At 41.9% G+C, this 26,009-nt stretch overlaps 1 protein-coding gene across 4 annotated transcripts in view; it reads right to left on the minus strand.

Annotated features, from left to right (window-relative positions):
* Positions 1 to 26,009, minus strand: part of SPIRE1 (spire type actin nucleation factor 1) — a 224,313-nt gene that overhangs the window by 10,863 nt on the left and 187,441 nt on the right. For 2 of the 4 annotated variants that reach the window (XM_064379432.1, XM_064379431.1), the window contains 3 exons: positions 6,716 to 6,806; positions 5,156 to 5,298; positions 1,491 to 1,664 (listed from right to left, as the gene is read on the minus strand). In XM_064379432.1, the coding sequence (XP_064235502.1) occupies positions 1,491 to 1,664; positions 5,156 to 5,298; positions 6,716 to 6,806 (408 nt within the window). The remainder of the gene's footprint in view (positions 1 to 1,490; positions 1,665 to 5,155; positions 5,299 to 6,715; positions 6,807 to 26,009) is intronic. The other 2 variants (XM_064379430.1, XM_064379429.1) reach the window with 1 other exon arrangement.

Genomic DNA, 26,009 nt, shown 5'->3' on the forward strand with positions numbered 1-26,009 from the left:
CTAAATCTTAGAGAGCTTTAATGAAGACAATAATGTGCTATAAAACTTTAAACTTACTTCTATGCATGTCACTAAAACTGCTGAGTATTTTTGATACTATTCTGGCTATATTTTACCATTCAAAAGGGGTCACTTAGGCAGCACAAAGATGAGACAGCGTAATGTAAAATTTTGGTTATTGTGCCACAGAGAGAAATGGGAATAGTCATATTTCATACAGTGTTCATGATTAGTAAAAACTTCATAAATAAGTAACTGGCATTTGAAAATTACCCAAAACAACCATTGCTTTTTGAGTTTTTAATAAACCAAAGAGAGGCAAATTTAAATAAAAATAGCAACTATTAAGTTTACTCTTCTCAACCAATTATAAAACTCAAAGCGAATCCTTTCTTTGCCTAAAGTGGTATATGGCCTTAGTGTACAGATATCTCTGTTTGGGGAGAATTGATAATAAAATGCCAGCAGTTCTTCAATAGAGGCAGGAGTGACAGGAGTTAAAAAGCCACCCTGGCACCTGACCATGTGCTGACCAAGGGCACATCTAAAACAGGAAAAAAGGATCGAGATTTCCCCTGCATTTCATGACAAAGATCAGAGAAAGAAATGTGTTATGTCTTAGTTACATTGAGTCTCCTTTATATACTAAGACGGGTAAGAAAGAATAACCAAGAAACCAGCTGCAGGGTCATCTGTCAAGGACAAGGTTAGTAAATCCAGGGCCTTAGAGAGCCAGGCCCTGCCTGCTGTGGCACAAAGGCTGCTCTGAACACCTGCTACGTGGTAGCAGCAGAAGTTTTGATGTGGTCTTAGAGCTCTTTATTTCACTTAGAAATGTGAAGGTTCAAATAATGGTGTATTATTCTGTGTAAAAAAAACTCAAAAAACAGTAATATAATGCAGAATTATTTAAAATAGCCACATCAATAAAAAGGAAACTGAAAATTTATCTCTGCAGAGAAGTAACATACACCCTGACTGTCATAACACAGCTTCATTACAGGTGCTGGGAACACACAAATTTCCTGAGCCCATGCCCTGTGCGTGCAGGTGTCTGTGGGCAGGCGGAGTCCACCATGGCTATCTGGCCTGGCAGGAGGCTGCTCTGCCCACGGAATAAGTGAGCAAATAGTCTTCTGGTGATGGGGGGAGGCCCTAGGAGCAATGCACCCCACAGGCTCAGACTGCCTGCTGCACACAGAGGAAGATGGCAGCACTGTCCCTGCTATACAATTAGATCACCTGAGGAGACAAACACCCACAGGTCCCTCTTATCTGATGCTGCATTTTGAGTTTGTTGTCCTTTCTCAGTTATTTCCCCTTCAACTGAGACCACAGCATGATCAGTGCATCCTGCACAAGAGTAGAATCAATGATTGGAAGCAAAGTGCTATCTAAGCAGTTAATTCTCAGAGAGCGCAACAGTTGAGGTGTCACCGTCAGAGATACAGAGAATGAAATAATCCCAGACCCAGCAGAAAGAGGCCAACCTTTGAGGATTTCCACCTGCTGGTAAAAGCTCTTTCACACAGATAATACATAGCCCCTGCTACCCCAAACATGGCTGCTTCAAAAGGATGAGAGCTGAGCAGAGAAGCTGTTTGTATGGTAGAAAAAAGTGGTCGGAAAGGCGTCCTTGGCCAGACACTGGTTATCCTAGGAACCTGAACAACATATAAGGGAAAAAGAAAACAGCAGGGGGAAAAGAACAGGAGAAAATAATGCTGAACACAAATGACCTACACATAGTGATTACAGATCACAAAAGGAAAACAAAACAAAAAACACCGTGAGGATGGAACAGTCCGTGCCAATGCCTGCATCCACACATATAAATCAGTAATGAAATCATGAAGTCTTTCCTGCAGAATCTGTGTTCACATAGCAGGGATTTTTCTAATTTAGAGTCCTGTGAACACTCTGAGTTTCCTCAGTGGGGCTTGTGACGAAGGACAGAGGCAACTGCTTACTGTGCCCGAGAAAGCATGAGGACATGCGCCAGGCAGCCACTTGTGCCTGCCTTGGGAAGGTACTGCCAACACGAGGTGCCTTTAGGCTAGATGAGCACTCGCCCTCAGTTATTTGATCAAATGATGAAAAAAATTACACTTTAAACATCACAAGGGCGGGAGATACAATAAAAACAAAAATAATCAGCTGGGCTCAATGGCTCATGCCTGTAATCCCAGCACTCTGGAAGGCCAAGGCAGGTGGATCACCTGAGGTCGGGAGCTCAAGACCAGCCTGACCAACATGGAGAAATCCTGTCTCTACTAAAAATGCAAAATTAGCCGGGCATGGTGGCGCATGCCTGTAATCTCAGTTACTCGGGAGACTGAGACAGGAGAATCTCTTGAACTCGGAAGGTGGAGGTAGCGGTGAGCCAAGATCACACCATTGCACTCCAGCCTGTGCAACAAAATTGAAACTCCATCTCAAAAAAAAAAAAATTATCAATAAAACATTCCTGCCATTTTCAGTTGAGGAGTTATAAATACAAACTGATTCTATGTTTTCTAAAATGCAGCTACATTTTAAAATTAATTACACTTATAAAAACAATACTTACCAAGCTATAGGGCATTACTACAAGGTATGATTTTATGGGTTTCCCAAGATAAGCTATTAGCAAGAAAGATCATTTCATTTTGTTTCCACTAGTGCTCGGAGACCTGTATGAACTCTGCTCCCTGCCTTCAATCTGATGACCACTGTTGAGTGCTGACCAGAGGGGCTCTCCCACTGCCTGCTCGCCGAGACCTTCTTCAGTGATTGCAAGTTAGTTTACCTTGCTCTCCTTCCTGCTCCACAAAGTAACAGTGCATGGCCTGACCAAGCACACACTAAGAGCTCCAGGAAACAGACATGTTCATGGGCCCTTGGTGTTGGCTCAAGGTCTTAGCATAACTTCTATTATTAGCTGAAACTACCTTACAGCAAATCTGATAGTTCCTTTACACTGTTAATTTTAAACTTTAAGTCTAGCCTCAATAACGACATTGTATGATCACATAAAGGCCAGTTACAAGCTAAATGATAGACTGGCTTCTAGGAAAAGCTGTGTGAAGACGAGAATACCCTAATAATTAGACTTATGGAAAAAAACACAAATTCTCTCTTACATATATATACATACACACGCATACACATATACACACACATACACATATGTGTGTATATATATGTACATACACTTTTTAGAGACAGAGTATTGCTCTGTCACCTATGCTGGAGTGGAGTGGCACAATCTTAGTTCACTGCGGCGTCAAACTCCTGGGTTCAAGAGACCCTCCTCTGCAGCATCCTGAGTAGCTGGGATTATAGGAACGCACCACAACATTTAACTAAGTTTTTAATTAAAAATTTGTAGAGACAGAGATTTCATTGAGTTGCCCAGGAGCTGGTCTCAAACTTCTGGCCTCAGGCGATTCTCCTCCTTCGGCCTCCCAAAGTGCTGGGATCACAGGGGTGAGCCACTGCACCTGGCCCCTCTTACGTATTTTAAAGTTGTGATAATAATGATATATTTTGGTAAAAGAAACAACTTATTCACATGAAAACAAGTTTTTGGATTTTTAAGTTTGAATCTGTCTGGTCAGAGTTCTGTTTTCCTGTTGGTAAACCACTGACAAGGCTATAATTTGATCAAATAGCTATGTTTTGGTGATTATTCTAGAGCTAGAAGAATCCTATCAGGAATGGCCATAAAATTGCTAGTTCTTCAATTGCACTGTTTTGGAATAGAGGTGACTGACTAAATGTTAACATTCTAAACTCTGTTCTAAATCCTTGTCTTCTGCTGGTGACTCGCGCCTGTAATCCCAGCACTTTGGGAGGCTATTCTGGCCAACATGGTGAAACTCTGACTCTACTAAAAATACAAAAAATTAGCTGGGCTTGGTGGTGCAGGCCTGTAGTCCCAGCTACTCAGGTGGCTGAGGCATGAGGGTTGTTTGAACCCAGGAGACAGAGGTTGAAGTGAGCTAAGATCGCGCTACTGCACTCCAGCCTAGCAACAAAGCGAAACTCAGTCTCAAAAAAACAAAACAAAACAAAATCCTGTCTTCACAATAACTGCATTATCTCCCATCTGTTATTACTTTAATTGAAACTCTAATAATTGATCACAGCCTTAAAAAAAAGGACTTAAGTATTAAATGTATTCTAGTATTTTTTATTCACGAATATTTGAAAACATATTAGATATCTGACTGTGGGTAGAATATTAATTGTAGCCATGCATCTTGCCTACAAATATTTCAGAAGCCAAGTGGGGCTACAAAAGAGTCTTTGGAGAACTCCTTTGGCTGGGAGATCTATTAATTCTTCCTGACAGACCCTTGTGTGCTGTCCACTGTCCTGAGAAATAAGCACCCACTGTAAGAACCTGCAAGTCTCTGGAAAACAGCAAAAACTGTTAACCAGTTCAACTAAAATAACACTACTGGCCCCAAATATCACAAAACATATTAGAAAACAATGTACAGTGGTTATTAATGGATCAAAATTCTCCCTCTCTTGTACTTTTGCCTCAGTAAGATCATCGACTGTTGTCATTTTGCTAAGAGTTTTTTTGGTCAATTTTTAAAAATTTTTATAGCATTTGAAAGAAAGCATTTCTTTAGTAATATCCATACTTTCAACCATTGATAAATTTTCTGGAAAAAAAAAACAGCTCAAAGTGAACAAACACTGTCAAGATTCATTTAAGTTACAGATAGTGTTTGGACAAGGTGTCACTCTGTTGCCCAGGCTGGAATGCAGTGGTACAATCATAGCTCACTGCAGCCTTAACCTCTTGGGTACAAGTGATCCTCTCACCTCATCCTCTCAAGTAGCTGGGACCACAGGTGTGCACTACCACACCTGGCTCATTATTTTAATTTTTGCAGAGATGGGATCTCACAATGTTGCTGAGGCTGGTCTTGAACTCCTGGAGTCAAGCAATCCTCCCACCTCGGCCTCCCAAAGTGTTGGGATTATAGGCATGAGCTATCACGCACAGCTGTTTGTTTTCTTTAGCTATTAAGTAAGTTATTCAAAGTTCATTCTAACTTTTGCAAGTTCTTTTCTCCTTATCATCTTCATAAGAAAGCTAATGACTCTAGGTCTTCTATCTGATCCCTAAGTTACTAGTGGTCTTTCCTGTACTTACAAGAGAGCGGGAACTCTGCCTAGAAGGCGGCAGGAACTGCCTCACGTTAGTAGGCGTTTCCTTTTCAATGGAATGTCGTCTCTGTGGTGGCTGCCGTCTCTCTGGCTGGGGTGTTGATGATATGGGCAGGAACTTTGGAGGCTCTAAAGATTTAACCAAATGAATAAAACTCACTGTGAATTTTCTAACACAAAACCCTTTGACATTTGTGACAAACACTATATTCAAAGATGAATTATTTATTTCATTGCAGAGCTATTTTAAGATGGCAATGGTAATCCTTAGGAGCAGACTCTGAGGACTGTTACAGAACAATCTTTGCAAAGTAAATTTGCTAAAGAAATAGCAAGAAAAAAGGAAGCATGTTAGGTGTGGCCAGAAAGATTCACAAATCATACCAAAATTTTCAAGTGTACCCTCTTTTTACATTCTCTTTTTAAAGATAAAATAAAGGAAACCCTTCTTTCTACATTTACTAAGACATTTTGTTTTTAGGTTTATATTAAACTGTATTTAAAGTGCAAAAAGTAGGCTTCAGCTTTGATGTTAATATTGTACCACTGTCCTCCTCTGCCTAGTAACATTTTAAGATAGTGTTTAAAAGGAGAATGCTTTAGCGTCTGAATGGTTCTGGATTCACTTTTTGAAAACATAAGGAGAACATTAGAAATAAATTATGGTGCCAGAGTTTTATTTAGTGCTTCCTCCTACTCTATGTACAAAGTAGAGCTGCTTCAACGTAGTGGGTGTAGAAAGTGAGAGTCAACACAAAGTTACATATGATCCATCCATTTAGACCGTCCCACCAAGAGAAACCACTAAGGAAAACACAGATATAATTTCCACAGTCCAGAAAAGATACAGAAGTCCATTATGTGATCCAACTGGGTCCCTATAATATTTAATGGGCTTGACCAAATACCAATTGTGGATAACTAGCCAGCACAGACTATTTTTTATATAATCAGTGTAAATAATAAAAACACTACTTAAAGAATTTTTGCACATGAGAAATCAAGGTAATATATAATTTTTAATCCTTCATAATGATCTTATAAATGAAAAGCATTATTAAAAGGCTTTAAAAATCCCTTAACTTTAGATATCTGTGTTCAGAATCTATCTCCTAAAGAGTTATAAATGTGTTTTCACTATCTACACAGGTTTTTAAATATGGGTGTCTGTGGGTTGTAGGTGGAGTGATAATAAATATGGTTTTTTAGGGATTCTGGTTTAAATTTAGCCAAGGAGGTACTCTGTCTAAAACAAAACAAAACAGAACACCACACACACAACTGATTTATATATTTTCCATGACTATTGTTCATAAACACAAATGTGCCTGCTCTGTCATAAGACTCTGAGGCCTGGTGATCAGGTTAGCCCTACCTTATGATGCCACCCTTGGAAAATAAGTATTTCATCTCCTGATCAGTGAAATGCCAGAGTTAGTTCTTTCTACCCCAAATGATCACAAGGTACTCTGGGATCCTTGCTCTAGGTCAAGTGCGTTTTGTAGTAAGATATCTGACTCTCGATCTTTGCACCACAACTACTCACTCTTCCTCGTGGACATGGCCTCCAGGACTGGATCTTCAGGGAAAGAGGGAGACATGCTGCTGCTGCTGGTCGACTTGTGCAGGGTTTCCTCCTGAGTGAAGTAGAGGTGGAGAAATCGATTTCTTAGACATTTGTGCTCTGGTGCTAGGTGCTACTTAATACCATTTTATTATTAAACAGTTATTTTAACATGAGGCACCAAATTACATCAAAGATTCAAGGCAAGTGAAGATAAACTACAAGGGGTCTAAAATTAGACAGGTCTGGGTTTGTGCCTTGGCTCTGCCCTGATTAGAGTGATGTAACACTGAGCATGCTTCTTTCTTTTCTTTGGAGACAGGGTCTCACTGTTTCTCTGGCTGCAGTGCAGTGGTGTGATCTTGGCTCACTGCATACTCCACCTTCTGGGTCCAAGTGATCCTCCCACCTCAGACTCCAGTAGCCAGGATCACAGGTGTACACTTCCACACCCAGCTAATTTTTAAACTTTTTGTAGAGACAGGTGATCTTCCTATGTTGCCCAGGTTGGCCTTGAGCTCAAGTGATCCTCCCACCTCAAAGTCCTGGAGTAACAGCTGTGAGCCACTGCACCAGGCCTGAGGATGTTTCTTATCTTAGTTTTATTATTGTGAAAGAAGGTATTTAATATCACTTTTTCCATAGGGTTATTGGAAAGATTAAATGAGGTAATGCATTCAAAATGCTTAACACATTACCTGGCACACAATAAAACAGTGGTTAATATTATAAGGGAAACTGAGGTCAGGAGTTCAAGACCAGCCGGGCCAACATGGTGAAACCCTGTCTCTACTAAAAATACAAAATTTAGCTGGGCAAGGTGGCAGGTGCCTGTAATCCCAGCTACTTGAGAGGCTGAGGCAGGAGAATCACTTGAACATGGGAGGCGGAGGTTGCAGTGAGCCAAGATTGCGCCACTGTACTCCAGCCTGGCGACAGAGCAAGACTCCATCTCAAAAGAAAAAAAAAAAGGTCAGGTACAGTGGCTCACACCTATAATCCCAGCACTCTGGGAGGCTGAGGTGGGTAGATCATGAAGTCAGGAGTTCAAGACTAGCCTAGCCAGCATGGTGAATCTCCATCTCTACTAAAAATACAAATATGAGCTGGGCATGATAGTGCACGCCTATAGTCCTAGCTACTCGGGAGGCTGAGGCAGGAGAATCACTTGACCCTGGGAGGCAGAGATTGCAGTAAGCCGAGTTCGCGCCACTGCACTCCAGCCTGGGCGACAGAGCAAGACACTGTCTCAAAAAAGAAAAATGTCTACATTGTGCCAAACAAAATTAAAATTCCTATTACCAGTGAGAAGAGATCCTAACTTGTGTTAGACTAAACCAAAATGAAGTATATTTATTCACAAAATATTTACTAAATACTATGTGAGATAAACATTAACTTGTAATTTCTACTTAGTATCTATATTTTTAAACACAAAAGGAAGAGTATTAGGCAAATATATTCACTCATGACTATGTGAGATAGTGAAAATTATTTGATGTTCTTAGCTAAAATAAGCTAAAATTTTTTTAAATTTTTGTTTTGTTTTGCTTTAAGCTCTGGGATACATGTGTAGGATGTGCAGGTTTGTTACGTAGGTAAATGTGTGCCATGGTGGTTTGCTGCGCCTATCAACCCATCACCTAGGTATTAAGCTCAGCATAAAATAACTTTTAATAATGAGCTATTCACCAAAAACTGGCCTCACCTAAAACCTACTGCTGAAATCATTAGTTTCAAGTAAGCTACAATACAAAGAGTCTGGTCAAAGAACAGGGCAAGAAAAAAGGCCATGTAAGCCACATAGTTCAAACAAAAAAGGGCTAGGCTGGGCGAGCTGGCTCATGCCTGTTATGCCAGCACTTTGGGAGGCTAAGGCAGGCAGATCACTTGAGGTAAGGAGCTCGAGAACAGCCTGGCCAACGTGGTGAAACTCCATCTCTACTAAAAATACAAAAATTAGCTGGATGTGGTGGCAGGTGCCTGTAATCCCCACTCCTCAGGAGGCTAAGGCATGAGAATCACCTGAACCTGGGAGGCGGAGGTTACAGTGAGCTGGGATCATGCCACTGCACTCCAGCCTAGGCGACAGAGTGAGACTCTGTCTCAAAACACAAAAACCAAAAAAGTGACCTCCACACTTTTGGGACTTATGAAGAGCAAATCAGGCACTGTAAGCAAAGCCTCTATCCCAGACACAATGCAGGTCACACTAATCTCCAAAAAAGCTAGCACGCAATTAGAACAATCTTTTTCTGTTTACAGAAGGTCAGAAGGAAATAAAAGCAGAGAGTATCTCTCAGGAAAAGGAATAAAGAAGTTATATACAGTACTTCCCAAATAATTATCTGCTGAGGAGTCACACACAATATGTCCCAAATAATTATCTGCTACCATGATTAAAACAGCAGAAACCATCCCTGTGCCTCACACGCTTCACCCACCTTCGCTAAAAATATTTTTGAAGTCTAACTTTACATGTTGTTACCTTCGTTAGTGTTAAGGGAGAATTAGATCATGTTTCTTTACTCCAGGGTAGAAACTATTTAAATTCTGTACAATGAAAATATCATAATTGGCCAGGTGTGGTGGCTCAAGCCTGTAATCCAAGCACTTTGGAGGCCAAGGCAGGTGGATCACCAGAGTTTGGGAGTTCAAGACCAGCCTGACCAACACGGTGAAACCTCGTCTTAAAAAAAAAAAAAGAAAAGAAAATATCATACGTAATTCTATAAGAAAACTATCTCTGAGAAAAATATGGCTCTATAAACAAATAAGTATATTGGTCAGAATGAAGTCTTTTTTTTTTTTTCGAGATGGAGTCTTGCTCTGTCACCCAGACTGGAGTACAGTGGCACAATCCCGGCTCACTGCAACCTCTGCCTCCCAGGTTCAAGCGATTCTTCTGCCTCAGCCTTCTAAGTAGCTGGGACTACAGGTGCACACCACCACACCTGGCTAATTTTTGTATTTTTAATAGAGACAGGGTTTCACCATATTGACCAGGCTGGTCTCGAACTCCTGACCTCGTGATCTGCCCGCCTCAGTCTCCCAAAGTGCTGAGATTACAGGCATGAGACACTGTGCCAGGCCAGAATGAAGTCTTTTACAAGAAATAAAAAAGACCAGTAATTTTATGACCACAAATGTTAAAAATCCAAAGAAAATAGAAAACGTGAGAAAGCATAGTAATCTGTATCTGAAGCGGTGGAGCCAGAGCACACTACTGCAGTTCAGCACTGGTCACACTTCCACTCAGCTCAAAGAACATCAACATCTAGCCGTGTATGTGATGTGGCCCTCTAACGTTTACTTTATATTTCATGTCCTTTTTATGTACGTGTTAACCTCCAAAACAAGGAGAGCAGTGGAGGGCAGCTTTGCTGGAAGGGGCTCTTTCTCTCGTTCAGACTTTATTCTCAGTGAAGTCCTATAAAACCTGAAAGCTGGGTTTTTCCACCACTGCTTCTGATCTTTAAAATGACTACTCAATGTTTGATGGTCCTGACAGTCCTTTGAAGAAGCAAAATAACTTAATCAATAGGCTTCACTGTGTCCAAATGAGCCAGTTCCACTCTAATCAGTCAGAAGAATCTGAGTGCATAATTCAGCATTTCTCAGCATCTTTTTTATCTCGAAAATGTGGTTAGGTGGAATATTCTTTATGGTCCTCTCCAGGTCAAAAATGTAAATTGAAACTAAGTGTCTTTTCTGCCGGGCACGGTGCCTCACACCTGTATCCCAGCACTTTGGGAGGCTGAGGCCAGAGGATCTCTTGAGCCTGGGAGTTTGAGACCAGCCTAGGCAACATGGTGAGAGCCTGTTTCTACAAAAAATAATAAGAAAAAAAAAAAGAGCCAGGTGTGGTGGCATACACCTATGGTCCTAGCTACTTGGGAGCCTGAAGCAGGAGGACCCCTTGAGCACAAGAGGTCGAGGCTGCAATGAGCTGTGTTCACATCACTACACTATTGCCTGAGTGACAGAGACCCTGCCTGGAAAATAAGTCTAAGAAAGTCTTTCCTGAATCTCCCTTTCCAAAGTAACACTAATAATTTGTAGATATGGTTCTATGGGAATTAAAATTTCAGTTTAGGTGAATTTAAAGGTAAATTTGATTTTTAAATCTTTTTATTTATTATTATTTTTTGAGACAGAGTTTCACTCATTCAACCAGGCTGGAGTGTAGTGGCATAATCTCAGTTCACTGCAACCTCCACCTCTTGGGTTCAACCGATTCTCCTGCCTTAGCCTCCTGAGTAGCTGAGATTACTGGCAAGTGTGCCACCATGCATGGCTAATTTTTATATATATTTTTTAGTAGAGACAGGGTTTCACTACATTGGCCAGTCTGGTCTCGAACTCCTGACCTCAAGTGATCCTCCTGCCTTAGCCTCCCAAAGTGCTGGGATTACAGGCCTGAGCCATCTCATTGGCCACATTCTGATTTTTTTTTCATCTTAATAATGCTGAATACTTTTATTTTACTCTCACTCTTTTTAAAAAATATATATACTTTACTAGATCTCATGAGACTCTTACAGATGCAATTGAGGCAAAACTAGATTTTGGTACTAAGAGGGTGCATTCTCTATTTAAAAAGCAGTAACACAAGAAAACCACATAATATATTCAGTTTTTATTTTCACTAATTAGTTAATTGGAGACAGGATCTCACTCTATTGCCCAGGCTGGAGTGCAGTAGTGCACTCATGGCTCACTGCAGCCTTGACCTCCAGGGCTCAAGTGATCCTCTCATCTCCACCTCCCAAGTAGCTGGGACTACAGACATGTGCCACCATGCCCAGCTGGAATGGTGCTAATTTTTTAAAAAAACATTTGTTGTAGAGACGGGGTCTCACTATGTTGTCCAGACTGGTCTTGAATTCCTGGCCTCAAGTGATCCTCCTGCCTTGGATTCTCAAAGTGCTAGGATTATAGGCATAATACTATACTGGCCACCATGTGTGGCCAGTATATTAATTTCGTAAAAAATGCTTTTGCAAAAAGGAAATGACTAAGGTTTGACATTAGAATCTGATGCACCTTGATTACCCAATGCACATACAATATACTGAAATGTTAGATATAAAGAATTGTTTTAAATTTTACGTTGCTCCCCCAGAAGTGTTCATGTTCCTCTGTCCCTTACTATCCACAAAAGGCAGCTGCATACAACTTTCTGATTGCTTAAAATGAATCTTCTCCAGGATTAGTTCTTGTTCCAGAGGAATCACAAAGACCCTCAGAAGGAGGGCCAGGGAACTTTTAAAGGTCAGATCTCCTGAGAGAAGGGTGTGTGTGTCCACACGTGTGTGCATATGTGTCGGTACATGCATGTGCATGTACAGACTCCTGTTTGCTGCATGCCCTCTCATGTCTATTTCCACTGCCTCATCACTTTTTGCTTGTCTGGGGAATTCTGATGGGTCTGTGACATCTCTAGAACATGAGTTGCTTCTACTGCCTGACCTGCTTCCCAAAATCTGCTTGTGTTTTTCGTCTGATCTCAGTGACTGGCTGATCCTCACTGAGTCAGGGCTTCTCTAGCTCAGAACCATGGCTGCAGGAAAGCCTCCTGCACTGCTGCTTTGCTGCAGGGCCCACTGGCACCAAATACGGCCAAAGTATAGTCTCGGGCCAGTATGGGTACTTAACTCACTTAACAGGAATGGAAATCTTCCTCTTCCAGAAAAGAGGTTCAAAGAGGGCTCAGACACAGCTCCTTTGTTTAGCTTTCCCACTGGAAGCTTTGATATGCTACCATCAAAACTCATCTTTCATTAAAAAAAAAGTTACCCAAGATAGGCTAGGAGAGGTTATTAGAGATAAACCAGAACCATTGAAATTAGGTTTCCAAGAACTGAAAAAAAAGAGTAATGGAAAAAAGGTCTGGTGTGTGTGGGTGGGGTGCTAAAAGAAGGGGTCTGTGACTAAAACATTGTATGGCTTTTCTAACTCAGTCTCTACCAGGCTAAGGGCTGTTTTGTCACGGAAAAGTAAAAATGCTGGACAAAATTTCTAAAGCCCTTTCTAGTTAAAAAAAATATTGTTTTTTTTTGTTCTGTTTTTTTGACACTAGAGTCTTGTTCTTCAAGTGATTCTCATGTCTCAGCCTGCCAAATACTGGGATTAGAACCATGCGCCACCACACCTGGCTAATTTTTGTATTTTTAGTAGAGATGGGGTTTCACTATGTTGGCCAGGTTTGTCTTGAACTTCTGGCCTCAAGTGATCTATCCGCCTTGGCCTCTCAGTGCTGGAATTACAGGCGTGAGCCACCACACCCAGCCTGTGTTCAGTTTGGGCATTCTCATGTACTGTGAGAATACTAGCAAATTCATGAGATACATGGTCTTCAGAGTTAGAGAGACTTGAGTTTCAAATCTAACTTTATCATTTACTAGCTCTTTGAACTTAAGACAACCATTTTGTGTGTCTGTTTTCTTATTTTATTTTATTTTTGGAGACAGAGTCTGGCCTTGTCACCTCTGCTGGAAGTGCAATGGCAGGATCTCAGTTCACTGGAGCCTCCACCTCTGGAGTTCAAGTGATTCTCATGCCTCAGCCTCCCAAGTAGCTGGGATTACAGATTGTACATCACCACACTGGGCTAATTTTTATCTTTTTAGTAGATATGCGGTTTTGCCATGTTGACCAGGCTGATCTTGAACTCCTGACCTCAAGTAATCTGCCCACCGTGGCCTCCCAAAGTGCTGGGATTATAGCTGTGAGCCTGGCCAGTTTTATTTATCTTTTATACAAGGATCATAGCTGGCATCTATGGTCTTTGTAAAGACAAATTTGATTTATATCTAAAGTCTAACATACTCTGGGCATGGTGGCTCATGCCTGTAATCCTAGCACTTTAGGAGGCCGAGACAAGAAGACTGCTTGAGACTAGGAGTTCAAGACCCCTGTCTCTATAAAAAAACGAAACCAAACAACAAAAACCCCAGCAACAATGAAAGTCTAACACATGGTTAGCTCAATACAAAATAGTTATTGTAGGGTCACCATGCCCGTGTTTCTTTTCTTTCTTTCTTTTTTTTTTTTGAGACAGGGTCTCATTCCACCACCCGGGCTGAAGTACTGAGGTACAATCACAGCTCACTGCAGCCTTGACCCCTGGCCTTAGGTGATCCACCCACCTCAGCCTCCCAAGTAGCAGGGATTACAGGCATGTGCCACCATGCCAGACTAATTTCTTGTATTTTTAGTAAAAATAGAGTTTTGCCATGTTGCCCAGGCTGGTTTTGAACTCCTGGGCTCAAGTGAACCACCTGCCTCAGCCTCCCATAGTGCTGGGAGCCCAGGAGTTCAAGTCCCAGGCTGGAGTGTAGTGGCAATGATTATAGCTCACTACAGCCTTGAAATCCTGGGCTCAAGTGATCCTCCTGCCTCAGCCTTCCAGGAGCTAGGACTACAGGTGTGCACCAAATGAAGTCTGGCTCTGTCGCCTAGGCTGGAGTGCAGTGGTATTATCTTGGCTCACTGTAACTTCCGCCTCCCGAGTTCAAGCAATTCTCCTGCCTCAGCCTCCCAAGTAGCTGGGATTACAGGCACGTACCAAAATGCCCAGCTATATTTTGTATTTTTAGTAGAGACAGAGTTTTGCCATGTTGGCCAGGCTGGTCTTGAACTCCTGAACTCAAGTGATCCACCCACCTCGGCCTCCCAAAGTGCTGGGATTACAGGCTTGAGGCACCATGCCCAGCCAATTTTTTTTTTGTAGAGATGGGGGTCTTGCTATGTTGCTCAGGCTGGTCTCAAACTCCTGATCTTGAGTGATCTGACTGCCTTGGTCTCCCAGAGTGCTGAGATTATAGCTGTGAGCCACCCACCTGACTCATTACAGTTTTCTTTAAGGCACTTAGCAATATGTATCAAAAGCTACACAAAAGTGCATTCTTTGACCCAGAAAATTCAGTTCTGGCAAAAAAAAAAAAAATTGAGAAATAAACGAAAGCAAAAATATAATGACGTTCACAATAGTGTTGCTATTTATAATGGTAGAAAACTGGAAACACCCTAATTGTTAAAAAAGAGGACTGAGTAGATAAAATACAGTAGGTTATTACTGTGGAATAAACCACACAAATCAGGCATCATGTTGGAAAAGGACATTTAATCAAATGGAAATTGCTCATATTTTGTTAATTAAAAAGCAAGTCAGTGTCTTTGTTCTTAAAATAATTAAGGAGTTTTTTTTGAATTTTTTAAATTGCATTTTAGGTTTTGGGTACATGTGAAGAACATGCAAGATTGTTGCATAGGTACACACATGGCAGTGTGATTTGCTGCCTTCCTCTCCATCACCTATATATGGCATTTCTCCCCATGCTATCTCTCCCCAACTCCCCACCCCCCGCTGTCCCTCCCCTATTTCCCCCCTACAGACCCCAGTGTGTGATACTCCCTTCCCTGTGTCCATATGTTCTCACTGTTCAAAACCCATGTATGAGTGAGAACATGCGGTGTTTGATTTTCTGTACTTGTGTCAGTTTGCTGAGAATGATGGTTTCCAGGTTCATCCATGTCCCTACAAAAGACACAAACTCATCATTTTTGATGGCTGCATAGTATTCCATGGTGTATATGTGCTACATTTTCCCTGTCCAGTCTATCATCGATGGGCAATTGGGTTGGTTCCAGGTCTTTGCTATTGTAAACAGTGCCACAATGAACATTCGTGTGCATGTGTTCTTATAGTAAAACGATTTATAATCCTTTGGATATATACCCAGTAATGGGATTGCTGGGTCAAATGGAATTTCGATGTCTAGGTCCTTGAGGAATCGCCACACTGTCTTCCACAATGGTTGAACTAATTTACACTCCCACCAACAGTGTAAAAGTGTTCCTATTTCTCCACATCCTCTCCAGCATCCGTCGTCTCCAGATTTTTTAACGATCGCCATTCTAACCGGCGTGAGATGGTATCTCAATGTAGTTTTGATTTGCATTTCTCTAATGACCAGTGATGATGAGCATTTTTTCATATGTTTGTTGGCCTCATGTATGTCTTCTTTTGTAAAGTGTCTGTTCATGTCCTTTGCCCACTTTTGAATGGGCTTGTTTTTTTCTTGTAAATCTGTTTTACTTCTTTGTAGATTCTGGATATCAGCGCTTTGTCAGATGGATAGATTGCAAACATTTTTTCCCATTCCGTTGGTTGCCGATTCACTCTAATGACTGTTTCTTTTGCCGTGCAGAAGCTGTGGAGTTTGATTAGGTCCCATTTGTCTATTTTGGCTTCTGTTGCCAACGCTTTTGGTGTTTTGGTCATGAAGTCCTTGCCTATGCCTATGTCCTGAATGGTTTTGCCTAGGTTTTCTTCTAGGGTTTTTATGGCATTAAGTCTTATGTTTAAGTCTTTAATCCATCTGGAGTTAATTTTAGTGTAAGGTGTCAGGAAGGGGTCCAGTTTCTGCTTTCTGCACATGGCTAGCCAGTTTTCCCAACACCATTTATTAAACAGGGAATCCTTTCCCCATTGCTTGTTTTTGTGAGGTTTGTCAAAGATTGGATGATTGTAGATGTGTGGTGCTTCCTCCGAGGCCTCTGTTCTGTTTCATTGGTCTATATCTGTTTTGGTACCAGTACTATGCTGTTTTGATTACTGTAGCCTTGCAGTATAGTTTGAAGTCAGGTAGTGTGATGCCTGCTGCTTTGCTTTTTTTGCTTAGAATTGACTAGGCTATGCGGGCTTTCTTTTGGTTCCATATGAAGTTTAATGTGGTTTTTTCCAGTTCTGTGAAGAAGGTCATTGGTAGCTTGATGGGGATAGCGTTGAATCTGTAAATTACTTTGGGCAGTATGGCCATTTTCACGATATTGATTCTTCCTAACCATGAACATGGAATGTTTCTCCATCTGTTTGTGTCCTCTCTTATTTCGTTGAGCAGTGGTTTGTAGTTCTCCTTGAAGAGGTCCTTAACATCCTTTGTTAGTTGTATTCCCACATATTTTATTCTCTTTGTAGCAATTGTGAATGGCAGTTCATTCTTGATTTGGCTCTCTTTAAGTCTGTTATTGGTGTATAGGAATGCTTGTGATTTTTGCACATTGATTTTGTATCCTGAGACTTTGCTGAAGTTGCTTATCAGTTTCAGGAGACCTTGGGCTGACGCAATAGGGTCTTCTAAATATACAATCATGTCGTCTGCAAATAGAGACAATTTGACTTCCTCCTTTTCTAATTGAATACCCTTTATTTCTTTTTCTTGCCTGATTGCTCTGGCTAGAACTTCCAGTACTATATTGAATAGGAGTGGTGAGAGAGGGCATCCTTGTCTAATGCCAGATTTGAAAGGGAATGCTTCCAGTTTTTGCCCATTCAGTATGATACTGGCTGTTGGTTTGTCATAAACAGCTTTTATTATTTTCAGATACGTTCTGTCAGTACCTAGTTTATTGAGGGTTTTTAGCATAAAGGGCTGTTAAATTTTGTCAAAGGCCTTCTCTGCATCAAGGTAATCATGTGTTTTTTGTCTTTGGTTCTGTTTATGTGGCAAATTACGTTTATAGACTTGCGTATGTTGAACCAGCCTTGTATCCCTGGGATGAAGCCTACTTGCTCATGGTGTATAAGCTTTTTGATGTGCTGTTGCAATTGGCTTGCCAGTATTTTATTGAAGATTTTTGCATCGATGTTCATCATGGATATTGGCCTGAGGTTTTCTTTTCTTCTTGAGTCTCTGCCGGGTTTTGGTATCAGGATGATGTTGGTCTCATAAAATGATTTGGGATGGATTCCCTCTTTTTGGATTGTTTGGAATAGTTTCAGAAGGAGTGGTACCACCTCCACTTTGTATGTCTAGTAGAATCCGGCTGTGAACCCGTCTGGACCTGGGCTTTTTTTTGGTTGCTAGGCTGTTAATTGCTGCCTCAACTTCAGACCTTGTTATTGGTCTATTCAGGGTTTCAGCTTCTTCCTGGGTTAGGCTTGGGAGGATGCAAGTGTCCAGGAATTTATCCATTTCTTCCAGGTTTACTAGTTTATGTGCATAGAGTTGTTTGTAATAATCTCTGATGATGGTTTGTATTTCTTTGGAATATGTGGTAATATCCCTTTTATCATTTTTTATTGTATTGATTTGATTATTCTTTTCTTTTTTATTAATCTGGCCAGTGGTCTGTCTACTTTGTTGATCTTTTCGAAAAACAAGTTCCTGGATTTGTTGATTTTTTGAAGGGTTTTTTGTGTCTCTATCTCCTTCAGTTCTGCTCTGATCTTAGTTATTTCTTGTCTTCTGCTAGGTTTTGAGGATTTTTGGTCTTGCTCCTCTAGCTCTTTCAATTTTGATGATAGGGTGTCGATTTTAGATCTTTCCTTGCTTCTCATGTGGGCATTTATTGCTATAAATTTTCCTCTAGACACTGCTTTAAATGTGTCCCAGAGATTCTGGTATGTTGTGTCTTCATTCTCGTTGGTTTCGAAGAACATCTTTATTTCTGCCTTCATTTCATTGTTTATCCAGTCAACATTCAAGAGCCAGTTGTTCAGTTTCCATGAAGCTGTGCGGTTCTGAGTTAGTTTCTGAATTCTGAGTTCTAACTTGATTGCACTGTGGTCTGAGAGACTGTTTGTTATGATTTCCGTTCTTTTGCATTTGCCGAGGAGTGATTTACTTCCAATTATGTGGTCAATTTTAGAGTAGGTGTGATGTGGTGCTGAGAAGAATGTATATTCTGTGGATTTCGGGTGGAGAGTTCTGTAAATGTCTATTAGATTTGCTTGGTCCAGGTCTGAGTTCAAGTCCTGGATATCCTTGTTAATTTTCTGTCTCATTGATCTAATGTTGACAATGGGGTATTAAAGTCTCCCACCATTATTGTGTGGGAGTCTAAGTCTCTTTGTAAGTCATTAAAAACTTGCTTTATGTATCTGGGTGCTCCTGTATAGGGTGCGTATATATTTAGCATCGGTAGCTCTTCTTGTTGCATTGATCCTTTTACCATTATGTAATGTCCTTCTTTGTCTCTTTTGATCTTTGTTGGTTTAAAGTCTACTTTATCTGAGATGAGAATTGCATCTCCTGCTTTTTTTTGCTATTTGCTTGGTAAATCTTCCTCCATCACTTTATTTTGAGCCTTTGTGTATCCTTGCATGTGAGATGGGTTTCCTGGATACAGCATACCAATGAGTTTTGGCTTTTTATCCAATTTGCCAGTCTGTGTCTTTTGATTGGGGTGTTTAGCCCATTTACATTTAGGGTTAATACTGTTATGTGTGAATCTGATCCTGCCATTTTGATGCTAACTGGCTGTTTTGCCCATTAGTTGATGCAGTTTCTTCATTGTGTTGATGCTCTTTACCATTTGGTATGTTTTTGGAGTGGCTGCTACTGGTTGCTCCTTTCTATGTTTAGTGCCTCTTTCAGGAGCTCTTGTAAAGCAGGCCTGGTGGTGATGAAATCTCTGAGTACTTGCTTGTTCACAAAGGATTTTATTTTTCCTTCACTTATGAAGCTTAGTTTGGCTGGATATGAAATTCTGGGTTGAAAGTTGTTTTCTTTAAGGATGTTGAATATTAGCCCCCACTCTCTTCTGGCTTGTAGGGTTTCTGCTGAGAGATCTGCAGTGAGTCTGACGGACTTCCCTTAGTGGGTAACCCGACCTTTCTCTCTGGCTGCCCTTAGCATTTTCTCCTTCATTTTAAATCTGACGATTATGTGCCTTGGGGTTGCTCTTGAGGAATATCTTTGTGGTGTTCTCTGTATTTCCTGGACTTGAATATTGGCCTGCCTTGCTAGGTTGGGGAAGTTTTCCTGGATAATGTCCTGAAGAGTATTTTCCAGCTTGGATTGATTCTCTCCGTCACATTCAGGTACATCTATCAAACGTAGATTAGGTCTTTTCACATAGTCCCATATTTCTTGGAGACTTTGTTCATTCCTTTTAACCCTTTTTTCTCTAATCTTGCCTTCTCATTTTATTTGAGGTGATCTTCAACCTCTGATATCCTTTCTTCTGCTTGGTCAATTTGGCTGTTGAAACTTGCGTATGCTTCGTGAGGGTCTCGTGTTGTTTTTCAGCTCCATCAATTCACTTATATTCCTCTCTAAGTTGTTTATTCCCATTAGCATTTCGTCAAATCTTTTTTAAAGGTTCTTAGTTTCTTTGCATTGGGTTAGAACATGCTCTTTTAGCTCACAGAAGTTTCTTATTACCCACCTTCTGAAGTCTGATTCTGTCAATTCATCACACTCATTCTCCATCCAGCTTTGTTCCTTTGCTGGTGAGGAGTTGCGATCCCTTGGAGGAGGAGAGATGTTCTGATTTCGGGTGTTTTCATCCTTTTTGTGCTGGTTTCTTCCCATCTTTGTGGATTTATCCACCTGTCATCTTTGTAATTGTTGACTTTCAGATTGGGTCTCTGAGTGGATGCCCAGTTTGTTGATGATGAAGTTATTTCTTTCTGTTTCTTAGTTTTCCTTCTACCAGTCAGGCCCCTGTGCTGTAGGACTGCTGAGGTCCACTCCAGGCCCTGCTTGCCTGGGGATCACCTGCAGCAGCTGCAGAACAGTAAGCGTTACTGCCAGTTTCTTCTGCTATCTTTGTCCCTGAAGGATACCCGCCTGATGTCAGTCTGAGCTCTCCTTTATGAGGTGACTCTTTGGATATACGGGGGTCAGGGAGCTGCTTGAGGAGATAGTCTGTCCTTTATAGAAGCTCAAGTGCTGAGCTGTGAGCTCTGTTGTTCATTCAGAGTTGCTGGGCAGGTATGTTTAAGTCTGCTGCAGCTGAACTCATAAACCCTCCCCCCCTTTTTTTTCCCAGGTGCTCTGTCCCAGGGAGTTAGGGCTTTATTTATGAGTTTCTGTTGTGCTGCTGGCTTTTTTCAAGGCTGCCCTGCCCAGCAAGGAGGCAGCCTAGTCACTGTCTGCCTGCAGACGCTTTGCTGAGCTGCTGCTGTGTGAAATTCCCTGCAGTTCTGTTTATATGGGTGTAGTTACAACTGCCTTGGCAATGGCGGCCCACCACTGTAATGGCGGACTCTCTCTGTAATGGCAGGCTGCCTTGGCAACGGCGGGCTGCCTCAGCAATGGCGGACTACCTCGGTAGTGGTGGAGTGCCTCGGTAATGGTGGACGCCCCTCCCTGACAGAGCTGGACCATCCCGGGTTCAGCTGTGTTTGCTGTGAAACTCTCAATCCAGAGGGTTTCAGATTGCTGTTTTTTTGTGGGGGTGGGACCAGCCGAGCCTGATCACCTGGCTCCCTGCCTCAGAGCATTTTTTTTTTTTTGTCTCCCAGGTGTTCCAGTTGCCTGTTGAAAGGCGCTGGGATCTGTGTGATTTCCCGTGCGACAACCCACTGTGCCAGCTGAAAGAGCTGTGCTGAGATTCGTGGCGCTTTTTTGCCCGGGAATCTCCTGGCCTGGCTCCCTGTTTCAGTCCCCTTTTCTATCAGTTGAATGGGCGACTCTTTATTCCCTGAGCTCCAATCACCAGCTAAAACGGTGCCCGGACCTGTGTATTTTATATGGAGAACTGCCGCGCTGGGGCGCTGGCCAAAACAGCCATGCTGGCCGAAATAGCTGCGCCGGCCAAAACAGCTGCGCTGGCGACCCATGGGGCTCCTCTGCCTGGGAATCTCCTGGTCTGTGGGCAATAAAAATCCATCTGGAAATGTGGTGTCCACTAGCTGCAATCCTGAGCTGCTCCTAATCGGCCATCATGGATCCGTCCCAAGGAGTTTTTTTTTTTTAATATAAAATAGTTGAGTTTGCAATTGATAATGTAAATAATTAACATCATTCTGATTTCGTAAGAGTATTTGATCTACAATAATATATTAACTGATTACAAAAAAATTCAGAACTAAATAAGGGTTAAACAGTAAACTGCTCTATGTGATAATCTGGACCCACATTTTAAGTTAAACCTCAAACACAGCAATAGATAGTAGGAAATTTCTGGTGGACAATGTCATCAAATGAAAACCCTGCAGGGGAACACAGGTGATATCCTGCAATGGTAGAAGGCATCTCTTAAAAAAATAGAACCTCTATGGAAAAGGAGATTTAAAAAGATCATGTATATAATTTACCATATAGTAGGTATTTTGGTGGCTAGAAAGCATTTCTTAAAATGGAAAAAATAAAGTCATTGCAATAATGAATCCTGATAAATTAACAGGTAAAATTTACATACACGTGACAGCATTTCCTGTATCAGGAGTGATTAAAGTGTTCAGTTTGCAGTTGGAAGTGTCACTGCTTTCCCCTCAAGGGGAAGTTCTGGTCTCGGTTGTTTTATGGGCTTCAGTACAGAGGGTGGGCAAAGAGGCCGATGCAGGCCGGGTGTGGTGGCTTATGCCTGTAATCCCAGCACTTGGGGAGGCCAAGGCGGGTGGATCACAAGGTCAAGAGATCAAGCCCATCCTGGGCAACATGGTGAAACCCTGTCTCTACTAAAAATACTAAAGTTAGCTGGGTGTGGTGGCGGGCACCTGTAATCCCAGTGACTCGGGAGGTGGACACAGGAGAATTGCTTGAACCTGGGAGGTGGAAGTTGCCGTGAGCCAAGATCTTGCCACTGCACTCAGGCCTGGCGATAGAGTGAGACTCCATCTCCAAAAAAAAAAAAGAGGCTCATGCAAAGGTCAGTAGAGGCAGGTGGACTCCACTGGTGAGTTCAGTATCAGCAACTGAGTGCTGACTCAGCAGTGAGCCACTCCCTCTTGGAATGGAAAAGAAATTTCACATTGTTCTTTGAGGCCTTCAGGAGGCCCTGAAGTATGGGAGGTTGTAGGTGGGGAAGGCTCTAGTCCCCACCTCCATTTCTAGCTGATTGACACTGTACTTCTATGTAAGTCTGGTGTGAAGAAAAAGTTTTGACACTTAAAAACATGTTTGGGGCAGGTGTGGTGGCTCATGCTTCTAATCCCAGCACTGGGAGGCCAAGGCAGGCAACTCACCTGAGGTCAGAAGTTCAAGACCAGCCTGGCCAACATGGTGAAACCCTGTCTCTACTAAAAATACAATGATTAGCCGGGCGTGTTGGCAGGCACCTGTAATCCCAGCTACCCGGGAGGCTGAAGCAGGAGAATTGCTTGGACTCAGAAGGTGGAGGTTGTAGTGAGCTGAGTAAGGTCGCACCACTGCATTCCAGTCTTGGTTATGGAGTGAGGCTCTGTCTCAAAAAAACCCCCAAAAAACCATGTTTGGAAGCCAATCATTAAACTTGAGGAGGAGAGGGAAAATGGGGAAGTAGGTGATACAACTGAGAGGCAGGAAGGTAAAGAATGAAGTCAGCCTTTTTTGAAACTGTCCTTTATTTGTTCTCTGCTGTCTTCTACAGCCCTGAGTCTTGACTTGATCTTTGCTCGTGGTGCAATGCCAGCCAGGAATTCACTAGATAAGTCAGCAGAGTCACCAGATGCCAGAAGTACAGTTAGGAGCAGAGGTTTGAGTAAGACTGCACCTCTGCTCTCAGGAAGGCACAAGAGAAATACATCAACATGCTGTGGCACAGCCTGGCTCACATATCCCACAACAAAATGGAAAGCCCTCTGCTGTCTTTTATACTCATTCTAAAACCTAAGTCCTACGACTCTTCCACGTGGCTTCTCCAGCCTTTCTAGCCCCTGTGGTGTTTACTCACTGACTGAATTGACCTCCGCAGTCTCTGGACTTCTATTCCATCCAGTCACACCCTACATAGCCTAAGACAGTGTCTGGAAGACACTGTGCTCAGTAAACACTTGGAATGATTCTTAGGTATATATATAATTTTTATATTCTATTTAAATTATAAACAATAGGACAGTGATGACCATCATATTTCTGCCTCTACCTTTAGTAGTTACTGAAGGTATTCAATAAATATTTGACTGGAAAAAATGGAGTGGTACTGGAAAAAAAAATGTTGGTGAAAAGAATAGGAGAAGAGTTTAAAAATGCACTAAGAAGTAGTGAACAAAAAATTACTAAAAAATGTGAACAAAGAGAGCCCACGTAATATGATACGGGATGTATTTAACAGTCTTTGAATTTGTGGCCATTTGTAAGACAGTAAATATGACCAGAAGTAAGTCAATCTTGGTTTAGGAATAGACAGAATTCCTTGACATCTTTTCCAATTTCATTTTTCTGGGGCAAAACTGCCATGTTTTGGAACTGGAAGAGACCTGGAGATCACAGAATCAGCTCCCCTCATCAGGAGGAGAATATGCTGATGGCTGACAAGATGGAAGTGTCCATTTCAGCATCCAGTCCACATACCCCAAGCGGGCCTAGGGCAGGTGCCACATGGAGAACAGTCCTTATTAATTCATACTGCAAGGAAACACAGTTTGAGTTTCCAGATGTTCATTCATGTCTATATAAATGTCAGTTCATTAACTGGCTTTACAACAGACCTTCTTCTGAGTTGTCTTTAACTAGCTGATAATCTGAAATTAGCTAATGTTAACAGAGTGTTTAGACTAAACACAATTCACCTACCACTATTAAAAAGAACTACTGTGTCTTACCAGTAGAACGTTTATTAAAACTTTAATACAAACTCCAAACTTGAAACAGTTGACTAAAAATAAAGACTTTGGCCGGGCATGGTGGCTCACGCCTCTAATTCCTGCACTTGGGAATGCTAAGGCAGGCAGATCACTTGAGGTCAGATCAAGACCAGCCTGACCAACATGGTGAAACCCTGCCTCTACTAAAAATACAAAAATTAGCCGGGCGTGGTGGCAGCCACCTGTAATCCCAGCTACTTGGGAGGCTGAGGCATGAGAATCACTTGAACCGGGAGGTAGAGGTTGCAGTGAGCCGAGATGGTGCCACTGCATTCCAGCCTAGGCGACAGAGTGAGACTGTGTCTCGAAAAAAAAAAAAAAAAAAAAAGAGAAAGGCTTCAGTTTATCTGCGTTTTCTAAATGTTAACATTTCAATACATTTAATGGCCTCTCTTTGGTTAAGAATAATGGGCCGGGCGCGGTGGCTCAAGCCTGTAATCCCAGCACTTTGGGAGGCCGAGGCGGGTGGATCACGAGGTCAAGAGATCGAGACCATCCTGGTCAACATGGTGAAACCCCGTCTCTACTAATACAGAAAATTAGCTGGGCATGGTGGCGCGTGCCTGTAATCCCAGCTACTCAGGAGGCTGAGGCAGGAGAATTGCCTGAACCCAGGAGACGGAGGTTGCGGTGAGCTGAGATCGCGCCATTGCACTCCAGCCTGGGTAACAAGAGCGAAACTCCGTCTCAAAAAAAAAATAAAATAAAATAAAATAAAAAAAAAAAAAAAAAAAAAAGAATAATGTGCCTAGCAAATCATCTCAAGACTTGAATTTGGGGCATTATCACTTTATTTTCAAAAAGAGTACCACAAGGAAGGTTAAAGAGTCTGCAAATTTATTTGATCATGGCTTGCTGTGTAGTCTTGCCTCATGAGGTAATAAAAGAGGACTAGGAAAGGACTTAAAAGTAGGTCTGTGGGGGTGGGGTATAAGAAGGTGAGCTCCTGGCAGCTGCAAATTAGTGCCTCCCAGTCGAACTCTCTGTGAAGGGACTGTGATCTGTGTAGCCACTAGTCACAGGAGCTCCTGGGGCCTTGAGTGCCATAACTGAGAAACTGAGTTCTTCATTTATTTAATTTTAATATAACTTAAATTTAAATAGCCACATGTGAAAGTGGCTACCGAATTAGGCTCTGTCTAGATGATAACTGAGCTAGAGGCTTTTAAAATGTAAATCACTGTTCTTATAGGTTAATATGAATTTATCTAAATACTTGAGTGTCTACTCGGTGTTAGAAACTGGAGATATAAAGTAAATTCAGCTCCTCTCAGGGAGCATGTACTCTGGTAGGAGAGAGAAATAAGTGAATAATTATATGACAGAATGTTAAGCCTTCCAGTGAAACAGAGGGATGAGTGGGTTATGATAGAATCAAGGAGAAGGGGTCCTGGCAGGCTAGTGGTGTCCGGGAGACTTCCTAAGACAAAGTGAGGCCAATGCTAACTCTGAGAAGGATGTGAGGGGCAGACTGCAGACACGTCTAAGCACCAAGCAGAGTACCGATAAACTGTGCAGGAAAACTGAACGACTGTGCATGGCTAAGGCATAAACCAGAGGCTGTGAAGGCATGACGTCAGACCAGAGGTGTCTGCAGGCATGTGATCAGGGGACATGAATTTTATTCTGTAAATGCCAGGGAGCCTTCTGAAGGTTTTAAGTGGGAGTTTCAAAGAGCAGTGAATGCAAGATGGAATTTGGGGAGTCAAGAAGAAAAGTCAGACAGACTGAAGCGACAGCAAGAGAGAGAGA

Source organism: Aotus nancymaae, unplaced genomic scaffold, assembly GCF_030222135.1.
Source record: "Aotus nancymaae isolate 86718 unplaced genomic scaffold, 86718_ANA_hifiasm-v0.15.2.pri h1tg000020l, whole genome shotgun sequence".
Taxonomy (NCBI): Eukaryota; Metazoa; Chordata; class Mammalia; order Primates; family Aotidae; genus Aotus; species Aotus nancymaae.